This window comes from Parus major, chromosome 4 (assembly GCF_001522545.3).
Source record: "Parus major isolate Abel chromosome 4, Parus_major1.1, whole genome shotgun sequence".
NCBI classification, from domain to species: Eukaryota; Metazoa; Chordata; class Aves; order Passeriformes; family Paridae; genus Parus; species Parus major.
Genome location: NC_031771.1, coordinates 12,592,854 through 12,615,803, shown reverse-complemented (window position 1 = coordinate 12,615,803; position 22,950 = coordinate 12,592,854). Strand labels below are relative to the sequence as shown.

The 22,950-nt window shown below is 40.7% G+C and overlaps 1 protein-coding gene and 1 long non-coding RNA gene across 21 annotated transcripts in view; one reads left to right on the top strand and one right to left on the bottom strand.

Annotated features, from left to right (window-relative positions):
* Positions 1-15,535, bottom strand: part of OTUD4 (OTU deubiquitinase 4) — a 28,709-nt gene extending 13,174 nt beyond the window's left edge. For 4 of the 19 annotated variants that reach the window (XR_004497004.1, XM_033513762.1, XM_033513761.1 and 1 more), the window contains exons 1-10: positions 11,822-12,488; positions 10,197-10,280; positions 7,207-7,257; positions 6,853-6,899; positions 5,030-5,102; positions 4,474-4,555; positions 4,099-4,243; positions 2,158-2,215; positions 1,661-1,778; positions 1,370-1,434 (exon numbers count right to left, since the gene is read on the bottom strand). Coding sequence is in view for 17 of the 19 variants with exons in the window: in XM_033513762.1 (XP_033369653.1) it covers positions 1,370-1,434; positions 1,661-1,778; positions 2,158-2,215; positions 4,099-4,243; positions 4,474-4,555; positions 5,030-5,102; positions 6,853-6,899; positions 7,207-7,257; positions 10,197-10,280; positions 11,822-11,986 (888 nt within the window). In the remaining 2 variants the exon portion in view is untranslated. Of the gene's footprint in view, positions 1-1,369; positions 1,435-1,660; positions 1,779-2,157; positions 2,216-4,094; positions 4,244-4,473; positions 4,556-5,029; positions 5,103-6,852; positions 6,900-7,206; positions 7,258-10,196; positions 10,281-11,821; positions 12,728-15,387 lie in introns of those variants that run through there. The other 15 variants (XM_015624215.3, XM_015624219.3, XM_015624220.3 and 12 more) reach the window with 9 other exon arrangements.
* A 112-nt stretch (positions 15,536-15,647) lies between these two features.
* LOC107203379 lies at positions 15,648-20,040 on the top strand. 2 transcript variants are annotated; one of them, XR_004497140.1, is made up of 3 exons: positions 15,648-15,814; positions 15,990-18,635; positions 19,859-20,040. It is a non-coding gene; the product is annotated as an uncharacterized LOC107203379 (long non-coding RNA). The 2 variants fall into 2 exon arrangements; XR_002001670.2 differs by having other exon boundaries at positions 15,990-20,040.
* Positions 20,041-22,950: the final 2,910 nt, after the last annotated feature.

The window sequence follows — 22,950 nt, the reverse complement described above, 5'->3', positions numbered from 1 at the left end:
AAACCACATGAGAAAGTTAAAAGCAATCGTGCAGCCAGGCTTTTCAGCTTTACTGAAAACACTCTTTTTCACAATACAACTCAAAGCTTTCCCCCATTAAAATCCACTTCACTTCAGTGAGATGTAGTCTAATTAGGAACATAATGAACACCAATTACTTCAGGAGTTATTTTCAAAAGGTTTTTTAAGAACAACTGAAAGAAGTTCTTCAGACATGATCATAGTGCTACCTGTTTGACTGACATTCTATGATCTTAAAATTATTCTGTTGAATAAAAAATAATTTTCTTCATGTTTCACTACAGTATTTAGCTTTACAGTTGTATTAATTTGGCCAACTTTAATTTCACTGTTCATGTTTTCTTCCCATGTTTTTATATTATGTATTTACTGTCTTGCCACATACATATAAAATTTGACAGAGAGAATGTATTGATTACCAGAGTGTTTTCTCCTAATATTTGTACCCTTTAATAAATACTACACAAGACAGCCTTAGGGTCTTAAATGCAAATTTTAAGCCCATTAAGTACTATTAAGCAACAAATAATCAACTCAGTATTAGGTTGGTTTGGGGGCCAGGGTGTTGAGGACTTGTGGCGTATTTTGTGGTTGGGTTTTTTTCCAGTTTGAAGATGTGTTTTCCCTGCAGTTTAGTCACTATGGTTGATTCCATCACACAAATAAAAAAGTACAAACTAAAAGAGCCCCTGTTTTGCATGATTACCCCAACCCCCAACTGAATATTTTGTCATTAATATTAGTAACTTTAACAGATGGTCAAACGTCCTAGAAAGAAACATGTTTAGCCAAGTACCACCAGTTTAATTAACACACCTAAGGAGACTAATCTATAAATTGAGAATTTCATGTCAAACCTTGCTTCTTCTTAAGCAGCAACACTTCATACAAATCTTAACAGAATTTGAAGACCAATTGTGTAACACACTTGCAACACCCTGAGAGGAAGAATCGCCCAAAACTTCAGGATTTGCAGTAATTAAAGCAAGCTGTACTTCATTACTTGGAAGTACTGAGATTTTATCAAAACTAATAAACAAAGAGTAATCACTGTCTCCAATGTCAGACATAAATACATGGATCTACAGTTCCATGCTTAACATTGAGACTCCCAGTCATTACATAGACTCTTGGAGTTAACTTTGTGGAGCAAAATTGCACTGATCAGTCATACGTATGCTGTAAGTCATGAACACTGCCAACAATTAAAGAACAAGTATATCCTCCTGAAGACACAAGCCAAGAGTATTTAGAAAGTAGCAATATCAAAATAGTTATCAAAGAGGGAAAATGGCCACCTTGAGCAAAATGTTAATGTGTCTCTAAACTACGATTCAATATTACTTACTTTACATTTATCTCCAATGGAGTATTGCATGCCAGCAGCAATAGAGAAATCTTGTTTTTGCTGATCTGTAAATACAGAAGCAGTAATATATTGTTAGTTTAAATATACCAAAAGGATTACTTTCTTGATAGAGTAAAAATGCAAACCAGGTGTTCAGGCCCTAAATCTGCCCACTGACCCATGTGAGGAAAATCAAACTAAACCTAAACTGCCACTTGCATCAGTTCTTCAGGAGGGCTTCACTTCACACAGCTTTCAAAAGCTGCAACTTTGAAGTATTCTGTTACTCACCCCATTTGGATCGGAGCCAAACATCATATTCAACGTTTCTGTAAACCAAGGGATCAAGTGATTTCAGAACCTTTTTAGGCAACACCAATGAGGTGGGATTCCCATTGCTCTCAAGGTGCTGCACGGAACAGAACAAAGTGCTAAATGGTCAACTACACAGACATATCCAGCTTTGCATTTTTCAATCACAGTGCTCAAGCCTTGTACTGAAATACGGAAATGCTAAAAATACATAGAGCATAAAGAGCTTGGAAAAAAAAAAAATAAATGGTGTTCATTTAACCATGCCAGAACAAATCTAAGCAGCACTAAAAATGACCCTATCCACCTTGCAGCACATCAAAAGTATACATTACTTTTCAAAGAAACAGGTAGTTTTTAGGATATTATATGTTAAGAAAGCTATTAACTCAAGAGTCTCCCATGAATATTAAATACTAAAAAATATAGCCCAGTAAAAGTTATTAGAAAGAAAAGAAGTCTCAATGGATAAATACCTTGTTGCCAGAAAGAGACTTCATTCCATTCATATCACTAACTGTTGTAGCTTTACTTCTGTAATAGGACAGAGGAAAGTTAAGTTTTCATAATGAATTACAGCATAACTAAGTCCTGAAAAACAGGTAAGACACATCTAAAAGGGGATAAAAATAGTGAAACTACAATTCTCTTTATGTTTTCCTGACAATAAGCATATCATGGATTATATTCATCTCTTGAAATGAAAAAGCTTTCTAAAATAAAAAACTGTATTTTTAAATTACTTTGATAAAGAAATAAGATTTTGGATTTAAGTACAAGTTTTAGGAAGTCTATCTTAATGTGTGCTTTGTTGTCACTCAGGAAAAAAAAAACAAAAAGCAAGGGGTAGAAGACCCGGGAAACACAAGTCCTCTTAAAATTTTTGCAACTACATGAGGAAAACATTGCAAAGTAGACATAAAAAAACTCTTAAAACCAAAACCTACTCCATTAGTTAACTTGCATCAGGCACTCTAATTTACTCTTTTTTTCTACACCTGACATCACTGGAAAAATACTTTCCACAGAGAAAGTCCCAAGTATTTTTCCTACAACAGTTGTAGGCAACTCTTAACATTAACTTCTCCCCAAAACTATTGCACTTACTAACAACATAATTTTGAAAAGTTTGTATTTAGAAAATGAAAAGAATCTTCTGGAAAACTAGCTAATGAAACATGATGAAATCAACTTTAAGAAAAGCAAAAGATTTAGGACTTCATAAACTCAGCAAAGTGTCTGTTCACTGGGTCAAGAGTCACATATACACACGCCAGCCCCTGCATTATAGGACATATGGTTTAAATCAAAAACATTGAGTTCCACAGCCTTCAGTGAGCATATGACCTTATTTCCAAAGGTGCTAAGGAGGTTAGCAGGATATTTTCTTAGGAATTCCAAAGATACAGGGTAAGGCTACTGCATTTGAATCCCAGGAAAGCTCCAAGAACAGAAAGGAGTAAAGATTTCCATCAGCTGACATTTAGCTGTAATAATTGTTTCCTGAGGCAGAAATACTTTGTATTTTAATTGGCAACATTCCCTAGTATTTTTTTCCAAATGTGAAAAAAAGCTAATCCCTTTCCCAGAACTTTTTTTCCTGTGATGATTCCCATCATCTTCCTCTCTGTTATTTTCAACCTGTGTGAGAAACCAGCTCCCAACAGCTCTAAGAATTTCTTCTGCCACATGCCACACAGCAGAGCCCTAGAGGACTGTAACAATCAGAGGGAAGAGGGCACATGAACCACTGATACAGAACCATCTCCACAGTTTCACTGGAATTTCATACAAGCCAGAATTAAGAAACCTATTAAACAGAAGAAAACCTGCCAATATCTAAGTGTAAAAATGGCACTGTGGATGATTGACTGTGCACAAGTAGTCAGCTCAAATTCTCAGCAAAAAACAATACAAACCCACTTCCTTATGATCAAGATCAAAATGGAGCAAGCTATATCTATATGTCTCCACTAGCTTCACTTCAAGCAGGTATTCCAGTCCCCAGATGTTTGGAAGCCACGCAAGCTGGATCGGATTCCTGTAACTCTACTCAGCTGCAGAGTGAGCCAAGTCATTCTCACAGTTTACCATGCCAGACTGGCACACTAACAATTCTCCCAGGGAATTCTGCTACTCTAAACAGGAAGAGGCACATGTTGCAATGGCAATAATTCATTATGTAAAGAGACTGAAAGCTAGACTGCAGGAAGAACAGAGGAAGGCCAGAAGCCTATCCTTAGGGAAGTAAAGATTATGCATTGCATTCTTTCACACTTCTAACCCTACCTCTTCATGCTTCTTTTCTTAGTAATTTTTAAATGTTTTCAACCCTCATTGCTGGATTCCACTACTCACCAGAAACTAAGAAAACTCATTTAAGATGTGTTCACAGGTAACTTTTCAATTTCATTTACCTGTAGTTGTCATCTTCCGAATCCGAAGCAGACACTTCACTGCTCCCATTACTTTCCTCTGTCACACCAACAGCGCTAAGTTCTGCCATGATTTTCTTTACATCCATATCAAACACTTTCTCATAGAGCAACTCATACAGCAGAGCTGGGTAAGGGGAGGAGAAAGTGGAAGAGCAAAATCAATTACCAGCTAAATCAGTTTTTATTCCACTGTTTCAGATGGTAATCATACAGGCATTGACAACTCAAACTGAACACCAAGCTACCGAAAATGACGATAATAAACTTCCATACAGAGCCTTTTCCAGAAACCTAATACTGATAGCTTTAAGATTTTTAGCAAAAATATATTTTTAACTAACAGCTAATACTCACACTGGCACAGAGCAGCCTTCTCTGCATACTCTATGGGATACACAATATCATAGTGGTTTCCATTTGAGAAGCACAGCAATACCTATTGAAAAAAATTACATGGATATTTTAGGCTTTGCAATTCACTTGATTTTTCATAAGCACACCCTTTAAATTAAATTTAAAGCACCCATGTGCTTTGTTATCTCTCAGGATCTCAATGTATCAATAAAACAATCAAATTTTTGATAGATGTCCTTTAAACAAAACAGAATTTGAACAAAAGCCCAAAAAAAATTCAAGACAGAATTTTCAGTGCCTGAAAATTGATTTTTACAGAATTTTGTATTAGTAGAAAGATATGCCTCACCCTAAATACCTCCCATCTATTTAAAAAGAAGTGTTACATGTATTAACAGCACAGCTGCCTTAAACGGAGACAAAACAAACTGCTGAAATTAAATTCTCAGAACATTTCATTGTGTTGAATAATAAAGTCACATGCAACTACTTGCTGTTTATAAAGAAGTCTTACTTCAGTGCATCACAATAGCCATAGGTTTGTGGGTTTTTTTACCTTATCAGAAAAACCATTTTCAGTTACACGTGAAGGAGAAGCATTCGGCTCCTGGTATATTATAAAATCTTTCCTGGGGGGGGAAAAATAAAGTAGCAGATAAGAATTTATTTTAGAAGTAGTACCAGTAAAAATTTGAGCACTGAAGTCAAATTTAAGAAATATACATAACCACAGAAAACACCTAGTGATTTCTCTGCTATAATCAATCTCTGTCAAGATTTTAAACTTAAATATTTCTCTCTCTCCCTTTCATCCATAATGTTCTCTTGGAGTTCTTCACTTAACAACCTGTCAATTCCTTCAACTTCTTTCTCACACGGGCAAAAGTGTTATCAGTCTTGCAAAATAACTAAGTATATTCACAGTTTCTGGATTAAAAAACAAAAACTTTTTACAATTACTCAGAAGAAGCAATTATGAGTGGAAAAGTAGACTCACCCACTTCAGGGAGCAAAGAGAAATTTACTAGATAAGTGACCTATATTTGTGTGAGGTCCGAGGAGTGGAAGTGAAGTCAAACCTATTTATACTGAATTTCTATCCTATGCCTGAAAAGTCTGAAAGTCGCTTATTGAAACAGAACAGGAAATTCTTACTTCTGCTTCCCTTAAGACTGCCAGCATGCAAGAAAGAAAGCAACACTTTGCCCATAACTCTATCACTGTTCCTACTTTCCCTGCGATTCTTAATTGCCTTTTCAGTAGAAGCCTGTCTTCCCAAAACAAGCATGGCAGCAACTAGCCTTGTGGCCTCACCTCTGCAGTGAAATACCACATAAAAGTTGCATCTGTGCCACAAAACCATCATGTTGCTTTCAATGATAATTAAAAACACCCACTATTATCAACCAGGATTTGTCATTATTCATTTATCAGTTGTGGCCCTGGACACCAGCATGGAACGCCTACAAAATAAACTACTCCTATTTAAGAGAATACATTTCTCGTGGCCCGAAATACAACAGATCATGACCATCCAGTTTCTGATGTGATTAAGCATCCAATTCTGCTGACTTAAATGGAGATATATATCCCTCTACAACCTGGCTCAGTGTAACTATCAGACCTTCTCACTAAGCCTCTTGAGCCAAGCTTTGCTCTGACTTTCACCTCAGTCCTCCCCCATACATGCAGGACATGCAACTCCAAGCTGGCCCATTCACCTCACAAAAAATACAAAGATAGAATTCCATGCAATTTCCCACACATAGCATCCAAAGTACCCAAAGGTAATATTTAACTAGCTTGATTATCTCCTCTTATCTCACCTATGGACAAAGCCATTAATTTACAGTAAACATTTTGAAATTCTGAATTTTTAATGGGTTTATAAACAGCAGACAGTGAAGATGCTGTGGATTACTCACTGCCTTGCACAATAATTAGAAAGCAATTATAAATATTCAGCACTTTGTTTCTCACTACTTTGTGAATAAAGATTTAGTACATAGGAAATGGGTACAGCTCACATATGAGCAATAGGGTTAGAACTAAAGACTTGGTGAAAGACAGGAAGAAAAGTAATTTTAACAGGAAAACTAGGCTATTAGAATTAACAAAATACAAACTGTATGAGATTACCCACAATTGGCTGTGCAGGTGAGATACATGGCATTACTGCAAACCTGTATTCACATCGCAGATTAAATGTCATTTCCTAAAGTCACTTCTCTATTTTAATTTAACCCCTTGACAGATGCAATTTTCAAATATATTTATAATTTTATGGAGGACTATGGTATGGTATAACATAATTCTATCTGATTTACTAACAAAACAACAGAAATTATCTCAGTAAAACATACTGAAAGGTTTTCTTACTTGTACATAAGAGAAAGGGCACTTATTTCTACTTGTCCAACCCATTCCTGTATTGAAAACAAAAGAAAACCAAGTTCAAACAAACAATTATACCTCCTCATAAGCAGATCAAGAGATGCAAGAAATCATTGTTGAAAATAAATATATGAACACTGAATCTGGAGTTCAGCAAGACATAAAAACACAAATCCCCAAATCATTTTACAGTAGAGAGTACACACATAAAACTATATATTCACGTAATTCAAAGACCTCCTAAGCTCAATCAAACACACTTGAGGGAAAAAAAAATCCAATTAGCCATCAACTTCAACAAAAGTACTTGCTTTCTGTTATAAATGAGGTTTAACATACCTGTGGGTTTTCCAAACTTTTTAAATAATCTTCAAATGGCCCCTCTATGAACTGTATTAAAAAACAAAAACAAAAAACAACCAGCAGTAATTAGTCATTTTTAGTAGTGCAGCATATGGAATCCCCAACCTGTGACCCACTGTACCAATGGGAATGTACCACTGAAAATGGAAGTCTCCCCTGCCCTCAAAAAGCTTACAAACTAAATATAAAGGGATGTCGAAATGAAGAAATGAACAGTCAAACACATAGGTTTGCCTTGCAGAAAATAACCACATAAACAGCTTTAAAAATCATCACACGAGTCAAAATAAACCAAACAAAACCCCCCAAACAGAAACTAGGCAGCCAAATGGGGAATCTGGAAAAAAGCAAAGATTATGTCATGTAGATGTTTATGGCCAATTCATCTGTGGCATGCAGAGCGTCACTGAAGAGAGAAATTGTGCACTTGAATTCAAATATCCTGCTAAATAAACAGCAATGGACAATGAGAAACAGGAGTCACATTTCCATAGTATGGAAGCAGTGGTAAGATCTAGTACAGCCAACTCATATAGCACTTTTTTTTCTGTTCTCTATCACCTCAAACTGCTTTTACTTTTAGCAAAGGATGCAAACAATCAGGCTACATTTCAAGTGCCAGCCCAAGAAAATGATCCTTCAACTGCATTCTCTAACACACATGAGGAGGCCAAATTCAAATGTGCCAAGAACAGGGAAAGGTGCTGCAGACAACTTCAAAGTGTTTCAGCCACACTGGCCACAGAGGCTGCCTTTAAAAACTGCTCATTAGTCACAATCTGTTTGATTTACTTGAAATAAAGATCCACAGAGGTGTAAAACAAGAAGGAAATCCCTTCATGAACTTAAACTAGAGGCTGGATAGTCTCTTTACCCACAGTAAGAAACAAGATAAGGAGAACTGAGTGGAGTAGTGAATTTAAAAGTTCTGTTCAGCCATTTGGAAGTGAGAACTAACAAACCTGGCCATCATTTTTAATTTAGATAGAAGCAATCGTGTGAAGCTGCAAAAGTTGGATCAGCCCAACATGATCACAGACAGCATTTGTGTCAACATTAAACTGAAGATTTGCACAGAGGAAGAAAGGAAGGACACCAGGAAGTTCTCATAGGAAACTGAAGAGTTAGAGAATAAATGTAACACAGCAGCAATTCAAGATAACACTTCAAAAAAGGCTGAGGATGGAAAAGAAGATGGTGGCTACACTCCTTAAATCTTGGTTTTAACAGTATCAGTTGAAAGAAAGACACAAATTCAAGCTGAAATTATTACAGCAGACAGAAAAGAACTTCAGGAAGCAGCACCATGTCAATAAAGGGTAACTACTGTGGAGGCAGCAAGTGAACAGCTCAAGCAGGAGATTAGGGAAAGAGACATTTGTTGTTTATGCTGTTTGGGTTTTTTAAAGAGAGAGAACAGTGCTGTATCCCAGACAGAAAACAAAACAGAGTGAGAGACAGAGGCAGCAAAAGAGATGAGCAGAGCTGAAGCGAGGTACCAGAGGGACGAAGAACACTGGGAAATGAAAACAAATATGAAACACCTACTCTCACAAGAAACTTTTAAAATGGAGACTTTTCAGATGGACAGCAAAGATGGACAGAGGAGAGGTCACACCTTGGGATAATGTCTGAAGGGAAATAAAGAACACTGGGACCAGGAGTTTGGATAAGAGAGACCAAAACAATACTAAAACCATGCTAAAACCAGCTAGGGCTAACAAAGCAGGGATGGGAAACAATAATATGGGAAACAACATACACTTAAGAGTCAAAAAGGGCATGGAATTTCAAAACACTACACAATGGAACAAGAGAACAGGAGTAGAGAAGCAGATACTGGAGTCAGCGGGGTAATTCTGGAAAGGAAGAGATTGAAAAGTCCGCAGTGAAAAAAATGACCTTAAGAAGAGAGACATCCAAGAGTCAGAAACAACTGGAAGGAGTCAAGTCAGAGCAGCATTGTCCTAGAGAGTTCTGTTGTATTATATATCATTATATATAATGTATATATGTATATATGCACATGTAAAATTGTATCATTATATATCATTAATTCCTGATAACTTCCACATGGTATGTGATCACTCACATTTGAGCTGAGGGTACTAGGTCAGAAATTATAGCTCAAAGACACACCCTTATTCCTGCTTTCCTTCTCCTCCCTATGCCAGTGCATGCCTAAAACAGTCTTTGTATTTTGGGTTTGGTAAATTTAGAACAGAAAAATAGAGTAACAATCTTCTAGTAGCAGATCCTTACACATACTCACTCCCCTTCTGTCTGTCCTGGAAATCAGGTAACAGTATGTACACTAGAACCCATATAAACACAAACAGAAGCACCATTATTGATTAATACTCTTTTAAAAGGAAGAAAAAAAAAAAAGGAATTTGTAGTGTTAATACTGACAGCATTGACCAAATATAATGAATATCAAAATATTTTACATCCATGGTTAATGAAAAACTTAGTTACAGATGTTTAGGGAAGAAAACCTACAGTGCCAATGCATAATAAACTGCAGACCCTGAAAAGAATTTCACTAATCTCATCAGTCAAATCCCTTATATATTGGAAAAGCAATTAATTAGCACAACAAGAACATTTTATGACTTTTTACATAAAAAATTATTATTACCTTTTACATTTTAGGCATTATACTACACTAAAATCCAGATTATAGTAGCTTCACTATAGACCACTGAAGATTAAGTTTGCTTTCCTTTCTTCATGAGCACTAAGAACTCCTCCTACACCACATCACTCCAATCCAAGGAGTACACAAGTCTCTCCAGGCTTATGAAAATGAGTAATTACCACATATGTGCTAATTAATTTAAATAGCACCAATATTTAGCTACGATGAATATTTGCCACAAACACAGGGAGGTGCAAAACATACCAAAGCAGAAGGAATACAGTAACTTTTCTTAAATGCTGACAAAGAAAACAAAAATACTTACTGCTTCAAATTTCTCCCTATGTTTTCGAAGATAGTCTACACAAGCCATCCTAACATCAATGTGCCGAGACTGAGAGTGCAACACCTAGGGAGAGAGGGAGAAAGAGAACAAGGTGACATTGGATCTCAGGAGTTTTGATGACAGGCCACAAATAATTAATGACTGCTGTTTAAATACAGGCTTGGAAATACTCTAGTTTTATTTTCAAGAATATTTAATATGCATACTCATTCAGCAGCAACATCTTCAGGCAAGTCAAACTTCAATTACTTAATAAAAAATTAAGTAACTGCAGAATTCACAGGTTTGCTCAATTCAAACCTTCAATTTTATGAGGATTTACGAAGCAAATGAATAGCATTTATTGTTAATCTTTAACTGCCTTCTTTGTAAAAGACTTCAGTTAACTGAAAGGAAGTCACAGCAGGAATGGATGAGGAAGTCATCTACCAACATGCATTCATTCAAACTAAGCCCAACCAACTCTCACAGTGCACGTTTACCTTCTCTTCAACAGGCCTGTTGCCCAAACAGTTTTTTGGAAGCCAGGAATTCAGTTCCCAATATGACACCCACATTCTACCTCCTGTTCAAATCTCTATTTGAAAACTACTACTTTCATCACAGGTTCCAAGTTATCTCAAGCACAACACGGAAGATCCAGACAATTTAAGTTGCAGTGTCTCTTGAAGTCCTTACACACCACCCTCAAAATAAATCACTTCCAAATTCAGTTTTTCTGAATGAAGAGTGCACAAATTAGACCAAATTTGCAGATAAACACTTAATAACTCTCAATTAAAGACCTTAATTTCTTAGAGATCATTTCCAAACTAAATGATTCCATAATGAGAATGGGATGTTACAAATGTAATAGCTGAAAAAAAGTTCTATCAACACTTGAGTGCGAGAGAAACTTTCTATGTATTAACTTAAAAAGTCAAAATAGCAATATATGTATATTATATATATATATATATTTCCTTGAGATAAAAAAACACCCACTTCCAATCGATAGTGTTTGCTTGCCCGAACTTATCAATTCAGTGGGGAAAGGAATTTTTTTTTAAAAAGTGATCCGTGTATAATTAGCACAGGAATCTGGGTTCCCACAATCAGAAGCACCAGAGCTCCCACTGCTGTTTGCTTGTACTTAAGACAAGATGACGCTGTCGCTTTTTTCCTTTAACACTAACACTGAAATGGGGGAGGGGAATTCAACAGGAAGAACAGAAAATAAATTACTTTCTCAAATTTTATAGTCAACTAATTAACAAAACTAAGAACGTGGCTTCTCAGCTCTTTCCACTAAATTCCTTTTCCTAGACAATCTCATACCCAGCAGCTGTATTCCTGTGTTGAGATCTCACACTGAAAAAAGCTCTGAGGAGGCGGTGGAAGGTCAAAACAGATAAGGATTTCTTGGTGGCATAAGGCAGCTGCACACACATAACTTCTCTCACCTCACAAGGTGGAAATCATTTTAACAGTCACGTTTTTCACTGGCACATGACTGCATAACCTTAACCTATACCTGTCTGCGTTTTAACACTAATTACCACCCACTAATGAGATCCACTTCCCATGCTTTCGTGAGAAGGAGCTTTGTTTATGTAACCAGTTACCTGCTCGGCCACAGCCCTGAAAAGGCAGGACCCATCCTTGGCCACTTTCTTCCTGTACAAGCCCTGAGATCGCAGGTAGCGGTCCATGGACGTGTCCCCGGGGGCGTCCCCGCCGCTGCCGGGATGGCTCTGCTCCCCTCCACCGGCCCTGCCCGCCGCATCCATGTTCACCGAGGAGAACGCCGGACCCCTCCTAGTCCCACATGGCGAGGAGAAGCCGCGGCGCAGCTCCGGGGCCGGGCACAGGTGCAGCAGCCGGAGCCGGGGGCAGCGCTGGCCCGCCGGCAGCCGCAGGAGCAGCAGGAGCAGGAACGGGAGCGGCAGGAAGAGCAGCAGCCGGCTTCACGTTGTCCACTCGCATGTGGGGAGCGCGGAGAGAAGCGGCAAAGTTTCCTGCGCAGCCCGGACTCGCAGCTCCGTCACTGCCGCGGCTTCCCGGCTGCTGCCGAGGGCCGGGGGCAGCTCCGGCGGGTCCCGGTGCCGGGGGGAGCGGGCGCGTCCCGGGCGCGCAGCCGGCCTGCAGGCGGAAAACAAAAGGGAAAGGAAGGACACGTGCGGCCCGCCGGGAGGGAGGGAGAGAGGGAGGGGAGGGCGCAAACAGGAGCGTAACCTGGCGCTTATTTTCACTTTCAGCCCGGGCGCTGCTGGGAGCCGTAGTCCCGGAGGAGGAGGAAGCAGCAGGAGGAGGCGGACACAGCGCCCGGGGCCGGGCTGTCAGCCTCGCCCCCGGTCAGGATCATTTCATTGCTTCTTAGTTTTAGAACCGACACGGGTGGGGTGGGGTGGGGGAGCTGGTGAAAAACTCAACATAACCCGGTAGTGTGTGCCCGCAGCCCACAAAGCCAGATATATCCTGGGCTGCATCCAAAGCAGCGTAGGCAGCTGGGCAAGGGGGGGACATTCTCTCCCCCTCTACTCCCCTCCGCTGAGACTCCACCTGGAATACTGTGTCCAGCTCTAGTGCTCCCAGCACAAGGAGGACATGGAACTGTTGGAGCAAGTCCAGAGGAGGCCACGAAGTTGATAATGGGAGTGAGGCACCTCCCTCGCAAAGACAGGCTGAGAAAGTTTGGGCTGTTCAGCCTGGAGAACAGAAAGCTGCATGGAAATCTTACAAAAAACTTTCAGTATCTGAAGGAGACCTAAAAGGAAGCAGAAGAGGGACTCGGAACTGTAGTGATGGCACAAGAAATGACAGGTTTAAATTCACAGGGTGGAAATTTAGGTTAGGTATCAGGAAGAAATTCTCCACTGTGAGAGTGGTGAGACACTGGAGCCAGTTGCCCAGGGAGGTTGCGGATGCCCCATCCCTGGAAATGTTCAAGGCCAGGATGGATAAGGCTGTAGGCAATCTGGTCTAGTGGGAGGTGTACCTGCACAGGGAAATGGAGCTGGGACTAGATGATCTTTAAGGCTCATTCCAACCCTTTCACATTCTATGATTTTGTCTGAAACCTAATCCACAGTATGTGGGGTTTGTGTGTCCAGTTAGGCTTTGCTTGGTTTGTGGTTTTCCCCACAACAGATGAGATTGTAAGATTATTTTTTAACTCCATCCACTTGCAAGAAAGAAGATCAAAATAAATAATTAAATTAAATAAATATCTAAAAATAGATAATTAAATTAAAAATTAATTAATTTTAATTAATTAAAAATGGATTAATTAAAAATGGATTTTAAAATGCCACAGCCATTCAGTATTTTTAATGTACTACTTTTCTTGTACGCCACTCTTGTAAGATGCCCAAACATTTCTAACACAATCGCATGATTAAATTTTGCTTGGCATTGTAAACAGGATTTAGAAAGTTTTGATGCACAACATGTGACAAGAAAGGATGCTCTTCAAACTTGTAAGGCTGACAGTAATAAGCCTAGAGAGGGTGGTGACTTGAGATCCCTAGGTAATAATAATATTTATTATTATATATATTACAATAATATATTATATATTATTATAAAATTACTTAATAAACACAAGTTATTAGGCAGCCCAAGTCTAGTGCTCCACCAGCTCCTTACAAGCAGCATTGTTCTATCTTTCCTAACAGAAGCTCAGATTTGGGAGAAAGGAACAAGAAACAAATGCCAGTTCCTGGGATCTCTGTAGACAAGGAGAACAGAAAGTGAAAGAAGCGAAAGCAAAGCTCTGCCCACAGCCAGACCTCCAAGACACAGGGAGCTAGTGAGGCAGCATGGGGATGGATGTTTTAGACAAGGAAGGGGATAAAAATACCAGCAAGGGGCTGGAGAAAAAGCTCCAACTTCTCCCCAGAAGATGGGAAAGTTCATCTAACAAGGCTGAACTATAAGCAGTTGCTGCCACTGACTCAGGTGCCACATTAATTCAAGAAACTCAGCGTAGCAGAGTCCTGCATGTAAGAGCTGCTTCTTCTGTAGATAAAAGTGATTTGGAAAGATGCTTTTGAGACCTATCAAACTGGTGTCCAGTTACAGAGTTTCTTAGGAATATTTTTCCTCCTATTTTTCCTCAGTCTATTTGTCATGTGAGAGGCAGAACTATGCTCTAATATTTAACAAATCTGTCTTCTCATATATTTCAGCCTTTTGTCATTGTGATTCTAAAGGCTGGTGAGGGGAAGGGCAAATGCCTTTCATCACATCTGTTAGACTCAAGAATGCCTATACACACTAGGCCATTCAGTATGTGACAGGATGTAAATGTGGTCCTGTTAAGTGAATACACAGAAAATTAGAGCATTAAAGTCTTCTAGTTGTCACTATTCTAAAATCCTGCTCTTCCTGCAATCAGCCCCTTTAGCTGATCAAGTGATGATGACCCACAGATTTTTTTTCCAAGTGCTGCTATACAAGAAACAATCCATTTCTAGAGGTTTAGTCCTCAATGAAGAAATCTACTCCATATGCAAATTTGCTAAGGCTCAAGGATAAATGCCTCCACCCAAAGGCACCTGAAACACCTCAGCATTAAAATAAATGCTCCATCAAGATAAGAATGACCAAATTATAACTCAGGAGTTATTACAGATGTTCTAATTAGAGTTCCTACAGATGCTCTCATTAAAGTTAATACAGATGTTCTAAATAGCCAGTAGCTTTATTAACACTTTCAACCAGCACTTGTACCACGTGCAGCAGCTCCAGCCACGAGTTTCTCCTCTCACTGCCCATACCCTGAATCAGCCCAGGAAGCTGACTCAAGCTGAAAAAATTTTTTCAGGGAAAAAAAAAAAAATAAATAAAAATCCAACTTTATCTTTAAACTAAGATTGGTTTTGTGATCCAGGTCACGGTCTGCCCGTCCCAACACCTGGGCCAGCAACCTTGGGGAGAGCAGCCCGGTGTTCCCCCGCCTCGCGCGCGCCCTTTCCCGGTTCGCCACGCGCCTCCTCCCACCCGCAGGTCGGGCACGGGCGGCTCTGCGGGACAGGCCGGGGACAGGCACTCGGGTAGGGGCGGCCCCCCGGCCTCCCGCAGCCGCGGCTGCAGCCCCACCGTGCCCTGCCCGCCCGGCCGCCCCCCCGGCACCGGCACCGGCACCGCCGGGGCCGCACTCCCGCTGCTGCCGGCTCATGGCACTTACCAGCCCCCTCCTCCTCTTCTCCTCCCTACGGGCGACGCTGGCAGCGGCGGCAGCGCCTCACGCTCCTCGCCTCGCCGCGGCCCCGGCACTTCAATCTCCCGCGGCGGCCGCTCCGCCCGCGTCGCTCCCGGTGATGCGCCCGCTGCCAGCCCCGTCCCGTCCCGCCCTCCCGCCGCGCCGATCCCCCCCCGCCCGCTGTTGGTTTGTCCCGCCGGCCACACCTGCGGCTCGCACCATTCGCAGTGCCGGGGGGACGCCGAGGTCGGAAAGAGGCGGGCGGGGGGCGCGCCCGGGCGCCGGGGCAGCGAGCGGGATGTAGCGCTGGGATGCTGCGCTGGGATCCGGCCCCGGTCGGCTCGGAGGAGCCGGACAGTGTCCAGGGGAGCGTCAGGCGCCTCATGTCGTCCTCACCCGCAAGGCCGCAGTGGTACAGCCGAGAAACCTCTCCTTCCCCTCACCCAGCAGGTCCCAGCGAGGGGCGGGAACTGCCATGTGCCGGCGCTTCCCTCGCTGCGCAGCCCGGCCGGAGCAGCCCGCTCCACCTCTGGGGTGCAACGCGAAACGTTTCTAAGCCTTTTCCTGACGGGCCATTTTTTTCTTAGTGAGGAAACAGCCCGGAAAACAGGTGTGGGGCAGGACAGGGGACAGCCCGCGTCACGCCGGCCGCAGGGATCACGCCACAGCCACACAGGTCGGAGGGGACATCCCACAGCCGCTTGCACTGCCAGATGGAGAAGGTGCTGCTGAAATGTGCCCTCTGTACGTGCGAGCTGCCGCAGTAATTGCGTGTATTTCTGAAATATAACCATATAAAAATAGCGTATTCTCATATTTCATTGCTCTTCCTCGGAAATGCTCTAGCAAACATGAAGAAATACGCGAAATGCTTGCAAAGCAATAGTGGGAAGGTTGTGAGAAGAGTAACCGAGTGTGTAGCAAATTAAACCATTTTTTTTTTGTCCCCTGACTGAAAAGCTCGTTCAGGCTGGGAGCTGGAAAGCAGCGTGGGCAGCAAGGCGAGGGAGGGGATTGTGCCCCTCTGCTGTGCTTGGGGAGAGCACACCTGCAGGGCTGCGTCGGCTCTGCGGCTCCCATCATCAGAGGGAACTGCTGGAGCGAGCCCAGAGGAGGGCCGTGAACTTGCTCAGAGGGCTGGAGCGCCTCTCCTGTGAAGACAGGCTGAGAGGATTGGGATTTTTCAGCCTGGAGAAGGTCCTGGACCTTCTGGTCCTGGACCTGAAGAAGGACCTAGATCTTACTTCAGCCATTCAGTACCTGAAAGGAGCTGCAAGAGAGCTGCAGAGGGATTTTTTACAAGGGCCTGTAGCAATAGAACAAGGGGACATGGCTTTCAACTGAAAGAGGGAAGGTTTATATCAGACACTAGGAAGAAATTCTTTACTTTGGGCGTGGTGAGACACTGGCACAAGTTCCCCAGAGAAGCTGTGGGTTCCCCATCCCTGGAATTGTTCAAGGCCATGTTTGACGGGACTCAGTAACCTGATCTAGAGGAAGGTGTCCATGCCTGTGGCAGAGGTGCTGGAGCTAGAACCTCTTCTTCTATGGTTCTGTAAGTCAGCTGTCCTGGCCATGCTCCCTCCCAGCTTTTTGTGCACTTCCTCTCTGGCAGAGCATGAGACACTGAAAAGTCCTTGACTAAGGGTAAGCTTACTACTTAGCAACAACCAAAACATCAGAGTATTTTCTCATGCTGTATCCAAAACAGAGCATTGTACCAACTACTTTAAAAAAAAAAAAATTAACTCTATGCCAGCCAAAGCCAGGACATCATGGCAGAAGAGTTGGAACTAGGTGATCTTCAAAGTCATTTTCAACCCAAACCATTCCATGATTCTGTGATTTTCTGATCAGCACTCAAACACATGATCAAGCCAAAGAGTTTAGGGGCCATTAATAAATAAGTACTTCAAGCTAGCTAGCATGAATATTAATATTGATGATAAAGCCTGGTGCTCAAGGGAACATAGTTTAAAAAAAAAAAAAAAAAGAAAGAGAGTGATCTGGTTAGGAAAAAAATATTTTAAGAAGTTGTGTATTTGCTTAGTAGTCCATGATGAGATTTGTGTCCTGTCAAACCCCAGCCTGAGAGACAAAGGATTTTAGAGTTTGAGTTGTCCCAACCCCTTCGGAACTGAATCTGAACAGCCTGATAAATGTTTTAGTTTAATTCCTCCATGATACCATTTTATTTATGGATGTGTGTGGACAAACTTGGATTTATTTCTGCTGATGAAGACTAGACCTGGATTTCATGTCCCTCATGCAGAGCAGAGGTGCAGTTATAGCAGAATATAGAAATGGTTGCATTATTCCTACATACCATTTATAGCTGACCGCATCTTTGTGCTTTATGCATGAGCCGAAGCTCATACACTCCCAGGATCTGCATTCCTTCAGTACATCTCAGGAAACTACAAAAATGCAGTCTGCTTGACTCTGAAATAATTAATCCTCAAAAATTTAGTAATCATGTAACATTTTGGCTTCTGGAGAGCTTCGGTCAAGGCTAGAATTTTAAAAGATTTAATGCCACATCAGATTCAAGGTGCTCAACATTCAGGTGGCCAGCACCCAAAAAGTGATGGGCTGATGGCACAGGCAGCAGCTTTATATCTCAGTACAACAGTGCTGGCAAAAGAAGGGCTGGTTCAAGTTTGTGGAATGAATTCCTGTGGGAGCAACTAATTAATGCTGTCCCACATAGAATGAAAAAGACAGGATAAAAGGGCTGCATGTGACACGATGGTCACACTTCTTAGTTATACCAGAAGTGTTTTTTACACTGCTGTGAAAGGTGTATCTTCAGTTTCTGGGCAGAATATCCCATTCTCTAATTCTCAAATTAGTCTCTAATTTGGGGAAGAATATTTTCGTTGGTTGGATTTTATTTTAGACAAATGGTTACCACTCAGCATAACACAAATAACAAAAAGCATATTGTGGTAAAAGCTGTTCCTTCCACCCTTGAGGAACACTTCATAAACTGTCTTGAAGATGGTGGTCTGAAGATTTGTAAAGTCAAGAACAGCTGAGAGTTAAGTCAAGAAGGTATTTGAGGTAAATTGAGGCTTTTAAAAGCTTTGAGAACTCATGAGTGGTTGTACTGTAAGCACAGAAGGAAGATGGCAGAACCATATCCATTTAAAACAGCGTTTTTAGTGGTGTAAGGCTAGAACATGAGTAACTGGCTGTGAGCTGGGGGCTGCCACTTCAGGTAATGTGAACAGGTAGGTACATTGCACTAAAAAATTACTCTTTTCACAGTTTCTTTTTGTATAGGGTTAGTGTGCCAAGGTTTTGGCACAGGAAGCCCACAGGGGTGGCTTCTGCGAGAGGCTGCCAGAAGCTTCCCACACGTCCAAGGGAACCAATGCCATAATCCTGTTTACAGAAGTAACTGTGTGACTGCAGCTAGAAAAAAACAGGAGTCTGGCAGCAGTGTTTGCAGAAAAAATATTTCCTGTAGCTTGGAATGAGTAAACAGTAATACTTGGAGGAGTGCTTTAAATCAGTCGTCGTGAAAATTAGTCTTAAGCCAGTGAACAGAAAAGTTTGGTTTAAAATTATTTTTTTATAGTATATTACAGTTGTGTCTTAAAGACTGATTTTTCACTGTTTGGTAACCATTAAAATGTACTGATTATGGTCTTCATGCATAGTTTACCATTTATTTTTGATAGCAAAGAGGATATGGTATAATTACATACATCTGAGACATTTCAGACTTAAACATAACATCTTAATTTGTACATACATTTCACTATTTGGGAAAATGAGGACTGTTGAATTAATTTTTATTCTTCCCCCACCCAGGTAGTTATTACACTTTTACATGTGCCTCAGTATATGATACAGTTCTTACCAAACTCCTAGTAGTGGATAAATACGGGAATTGAAAGAAAATAATGAGGAAAAAAAAAAAAGCCTCTTTATAGTTGCTTTTAGTTGAATAGGATTACAGCAAATGTATTTGGTCCTTCTTCTTAAGGAGATTGTCTAAATATGTTTTGCATTGAAAAAGATTTTATTTAAAAAATTGAAGTATACTTGCAGGAAGAGAACGTGATTGGTTCATCAGTTGTTCTAGTGTGTAGAACTAGTAGAGATCATCCTGTAATCTCCACCTCTTTTTTATTTATGGATGGAAATAATGAAAAAAAACCAAAACAAAACAGCAGAGGTAATCCATTTAAGCAAGCTGGTTGAATGAACAGAAATGAAGGGAATACTGCCACCTTGCTTGCAGAAAAAGATGCTTGTCAGAAAGTGGTTCAACGCTTCAGCAAATCAAGATTGATCCTTCAGCAGCTTGAACAGAACATCCATACTGCCTAATAATGCTACTTCTGTAGTATTAGTATTATTACTTTGTTTTGCTAAGCAAACACGTTTAAAATTAAATTTCAAATCAATCAACTTGATTGATTATATTTTTATTATTTTATTTTAGAAACCCAGAGAAGCTACCAGGGAAGAACCATTTTTTTGCCTTACATTTAAACCAGGCACAAAATCAGAATCTTCCAGAAACCAGGTACCTCTCTTCATGTGGAAGGAGGCTGTGTGTGATTGGGGGAGCCTGTCTTTTTACAAGGCAAGAAAAAAAATATCATTAAAATATATAATATTTGATACTGCTGCAGAATATTTATTCTTTGAAGTGTTTTGGAAGGGGTAGCAATTTGTAGCAGTATCAGCTTTGTTTAAAATAAGTGCGAGCGCATGAAATTATATTCATTAATAAAATCAGGATGTCACGTTACTAATAGAGCTCTAGTGGTAAATAGTAAAAATACAGAGATGGACTTGTAGGAGCCAATCTTGCTGAGTAATGCCTTGTTTTTATATATATTTTGGCATTATAGAGGCAACTCTAGCCTTCTGTTGCCTCTGCTGTTCTGAGCCCCAGATCAAGTGGTAATCCGCGGCGTTTATAGGGCAGTGTAAGGCCGGGGGCCTGGGCTGTAGTTCAGCTTTTGGTCGTTAGATGCCGGTAGCTGCCCGGGAATTTTGGGTGTTCCAAGTGTGAGGTGAGAGCGCAGCAGGGACTTCGGGCTGGTGTTTTGGTAGAGGAATACAGGCAGTGCACTCCATGCGTGCTGTCTGACTCAAAAAAAAAACCCCAAACACAATCTCTCTCCCCCAGAAAAACCCAACAGAACAAACCAAAGCCACACCACAACAGATAAAGAGATTTTTGACTGAAAATGAAGGATGCAGCCCAGCTCCAGAACAATAATGTCCATTTCTCTGAGCCCAGTCTGTCCCCAGCCATTGTACTACAACTGCTCTGAGGTGTAAATAAAGCAGCAGGGAATTGTCAGGTTGTTCTCCCATTTATTCTGCCTCTGCCAGCTGAGTACAGGCACAGAAATGCACTGTTTTGTTGGCTTGATGCCACAAGAGGTTCTTTGTGTGCATTAGTGGCTCCCTGTGCTGTGGCACGGTTAAGTCCCACTGTTGATGTGTGCAGGGACAGAATTATGTGCTTGTGATTAAGATAATGCAAAGGAGTGCCACTGATAGCACCTGCTTTGCTGAAAATACCACCGTGTTCCTGGGTTTGTCAGTGACTGCGAGTGATGCTCTTTGAAACTATAGATTTCCCGCAGGCTGTGTTGCATTTCAGTGGGATACAGGCCTTCTGCATATTTTCAAGTGCAACATTCATGTGCACTTTTTGTAAGAGCTAGTATTAATTCAGCTGATGATGACACTTTGGGACATTTAAACTGTGTATGCCTCTACTACAGGATGTTTTCAGTGATTAGCCAAGTTAACTGAATAATGCATTAACTGAAAAGGAAAACAATTAAGTAAGGCTGCCATAGTTAACAATGTGCAGTTCCTCCCTTACTTTTAAGGGAGGCCCTAAAAGCAAGGACTTAAGAGACCTTTTAAGCTTTTTACATCTCTGTCTCAAAGCACAGAACCTCTTGAACAAGAGCTTCCCTATCCATTTTGCAGATGAGGAAACTGGAACAACAAAATTTGATATGTACATGATCATGCAGGAAGTGTCTGATACATCTGGAAATGCAGCCTGGGTGGGTTCCTGTTCTCTATTCTTGTGCCTTTGCTGCCACATTAATTTTTCCATTTGCTGGACAGCTTTATATGGCAATAGAGGCGTTGCTGTTTTTCACAAGACAGTCTGAGCTGGTGTCCGGATTAGAACAATGGCCATGACAACTGTTTTCTCTGTGATAAAGCACCATAAAAACGCATAGTGCTTTCAAGCAAGCACATGTGTCAACAAAGAACGCAATGCCTGTTGCTTGACTTGAAAGTTTCCTTTGTGAGCATTGAGTTCAGACTTCACAGGATGCTACTCCATGGATTTCCACTGGTTTTTTCTGAAGTCAATGAGGCTGCAGCTATATTAGTGAAGTCTGAATTTTGCCTTCTAGTTTCAAAGTAAGCATTTAATAATCAAGTAAACATCAGGGTGTATTTTGTGCTGGTGTTTAATGATATGCAGCACTGCATTTGAGAAGGCTTTCACTGCAGCTGTGTCTCAGCTTGACTCACAAGGTTGCTAAAGGAATGTCTTTTTCTTGTGCCATATTTGTCTTGCTTTTTTTTTTTTTTCCCAATTTATTTGCTTTAGAGAACAGAACCAGACTTAAGCATCTGTTTCTCAATGAGGTTGGGTATTTTTGGGGGGATGTGGGGGTGTTTTCACCCAGTCTTACAGATGGTTTCGCTAAAGAACATAACAGTTAACTGAGTAGCCCAAGGTGATTCAGTGAACTGCTGCTAAAAATGTTAAACTCTTCTGGCTCCTTGTCTTTTAAACTTGTCCAGCCACTAAATCATATGGGCTCCCAAACGAAATGAAACTTTGGGAACTGGAAGTCACTTTTCATACTGTCTAATTGCCATTCTCATGTGCGAAAATTAGTATAAAAAACCTGCCTGGGAATGCTACCAAAATTGTTTTAATAATGTTAAACAAACTCCTTGCATCAAATAATTTATTATCTGTTGACAGTAATTCACACAGAGTATACATAGGAAGAGCTGAGCATGTTTTACTGGTCCAAAGCAGGAGTGTGTGAGGTGATGTTATATTGATCTGCCCAGCAGAAAACAGATGCTGTTTAAGAAAAAGACAACAGTTTCTGGCAGTATAAAAACAAAGGGAAGAATTCTCTCAGAAAAGCATCTTTTCTTGTATAATGATTTTAAAAGACAAATATTTCCAGTTACTCAAAATTTTTCTTTCCAGCTGTTATTCAAAGGCTTTCTTCTCTCTATGCTTTTCCCTTTCCCATTCTTTCTGTTCCAGTTTGGAAAGTGTTATGATGACCATGACAATTTGAAGCAGTTAGTGAGGAAAGGCTTGTGATGAGAATCTGTTATTAGACTGATAGAGTGGTAAAAAATAACCATAGTTTAAGACACAGGTGTGATCTGGGGAAAGATTTGTTTGTTCAGTACCTTATCTGTGTTTGTTACTGTGTCACCTGGTGTAATAACAGAAAAAAACTCCAAAACCTTGACATTTAATTTCCATTTGTCTGTCCAATTTCTCTGTCC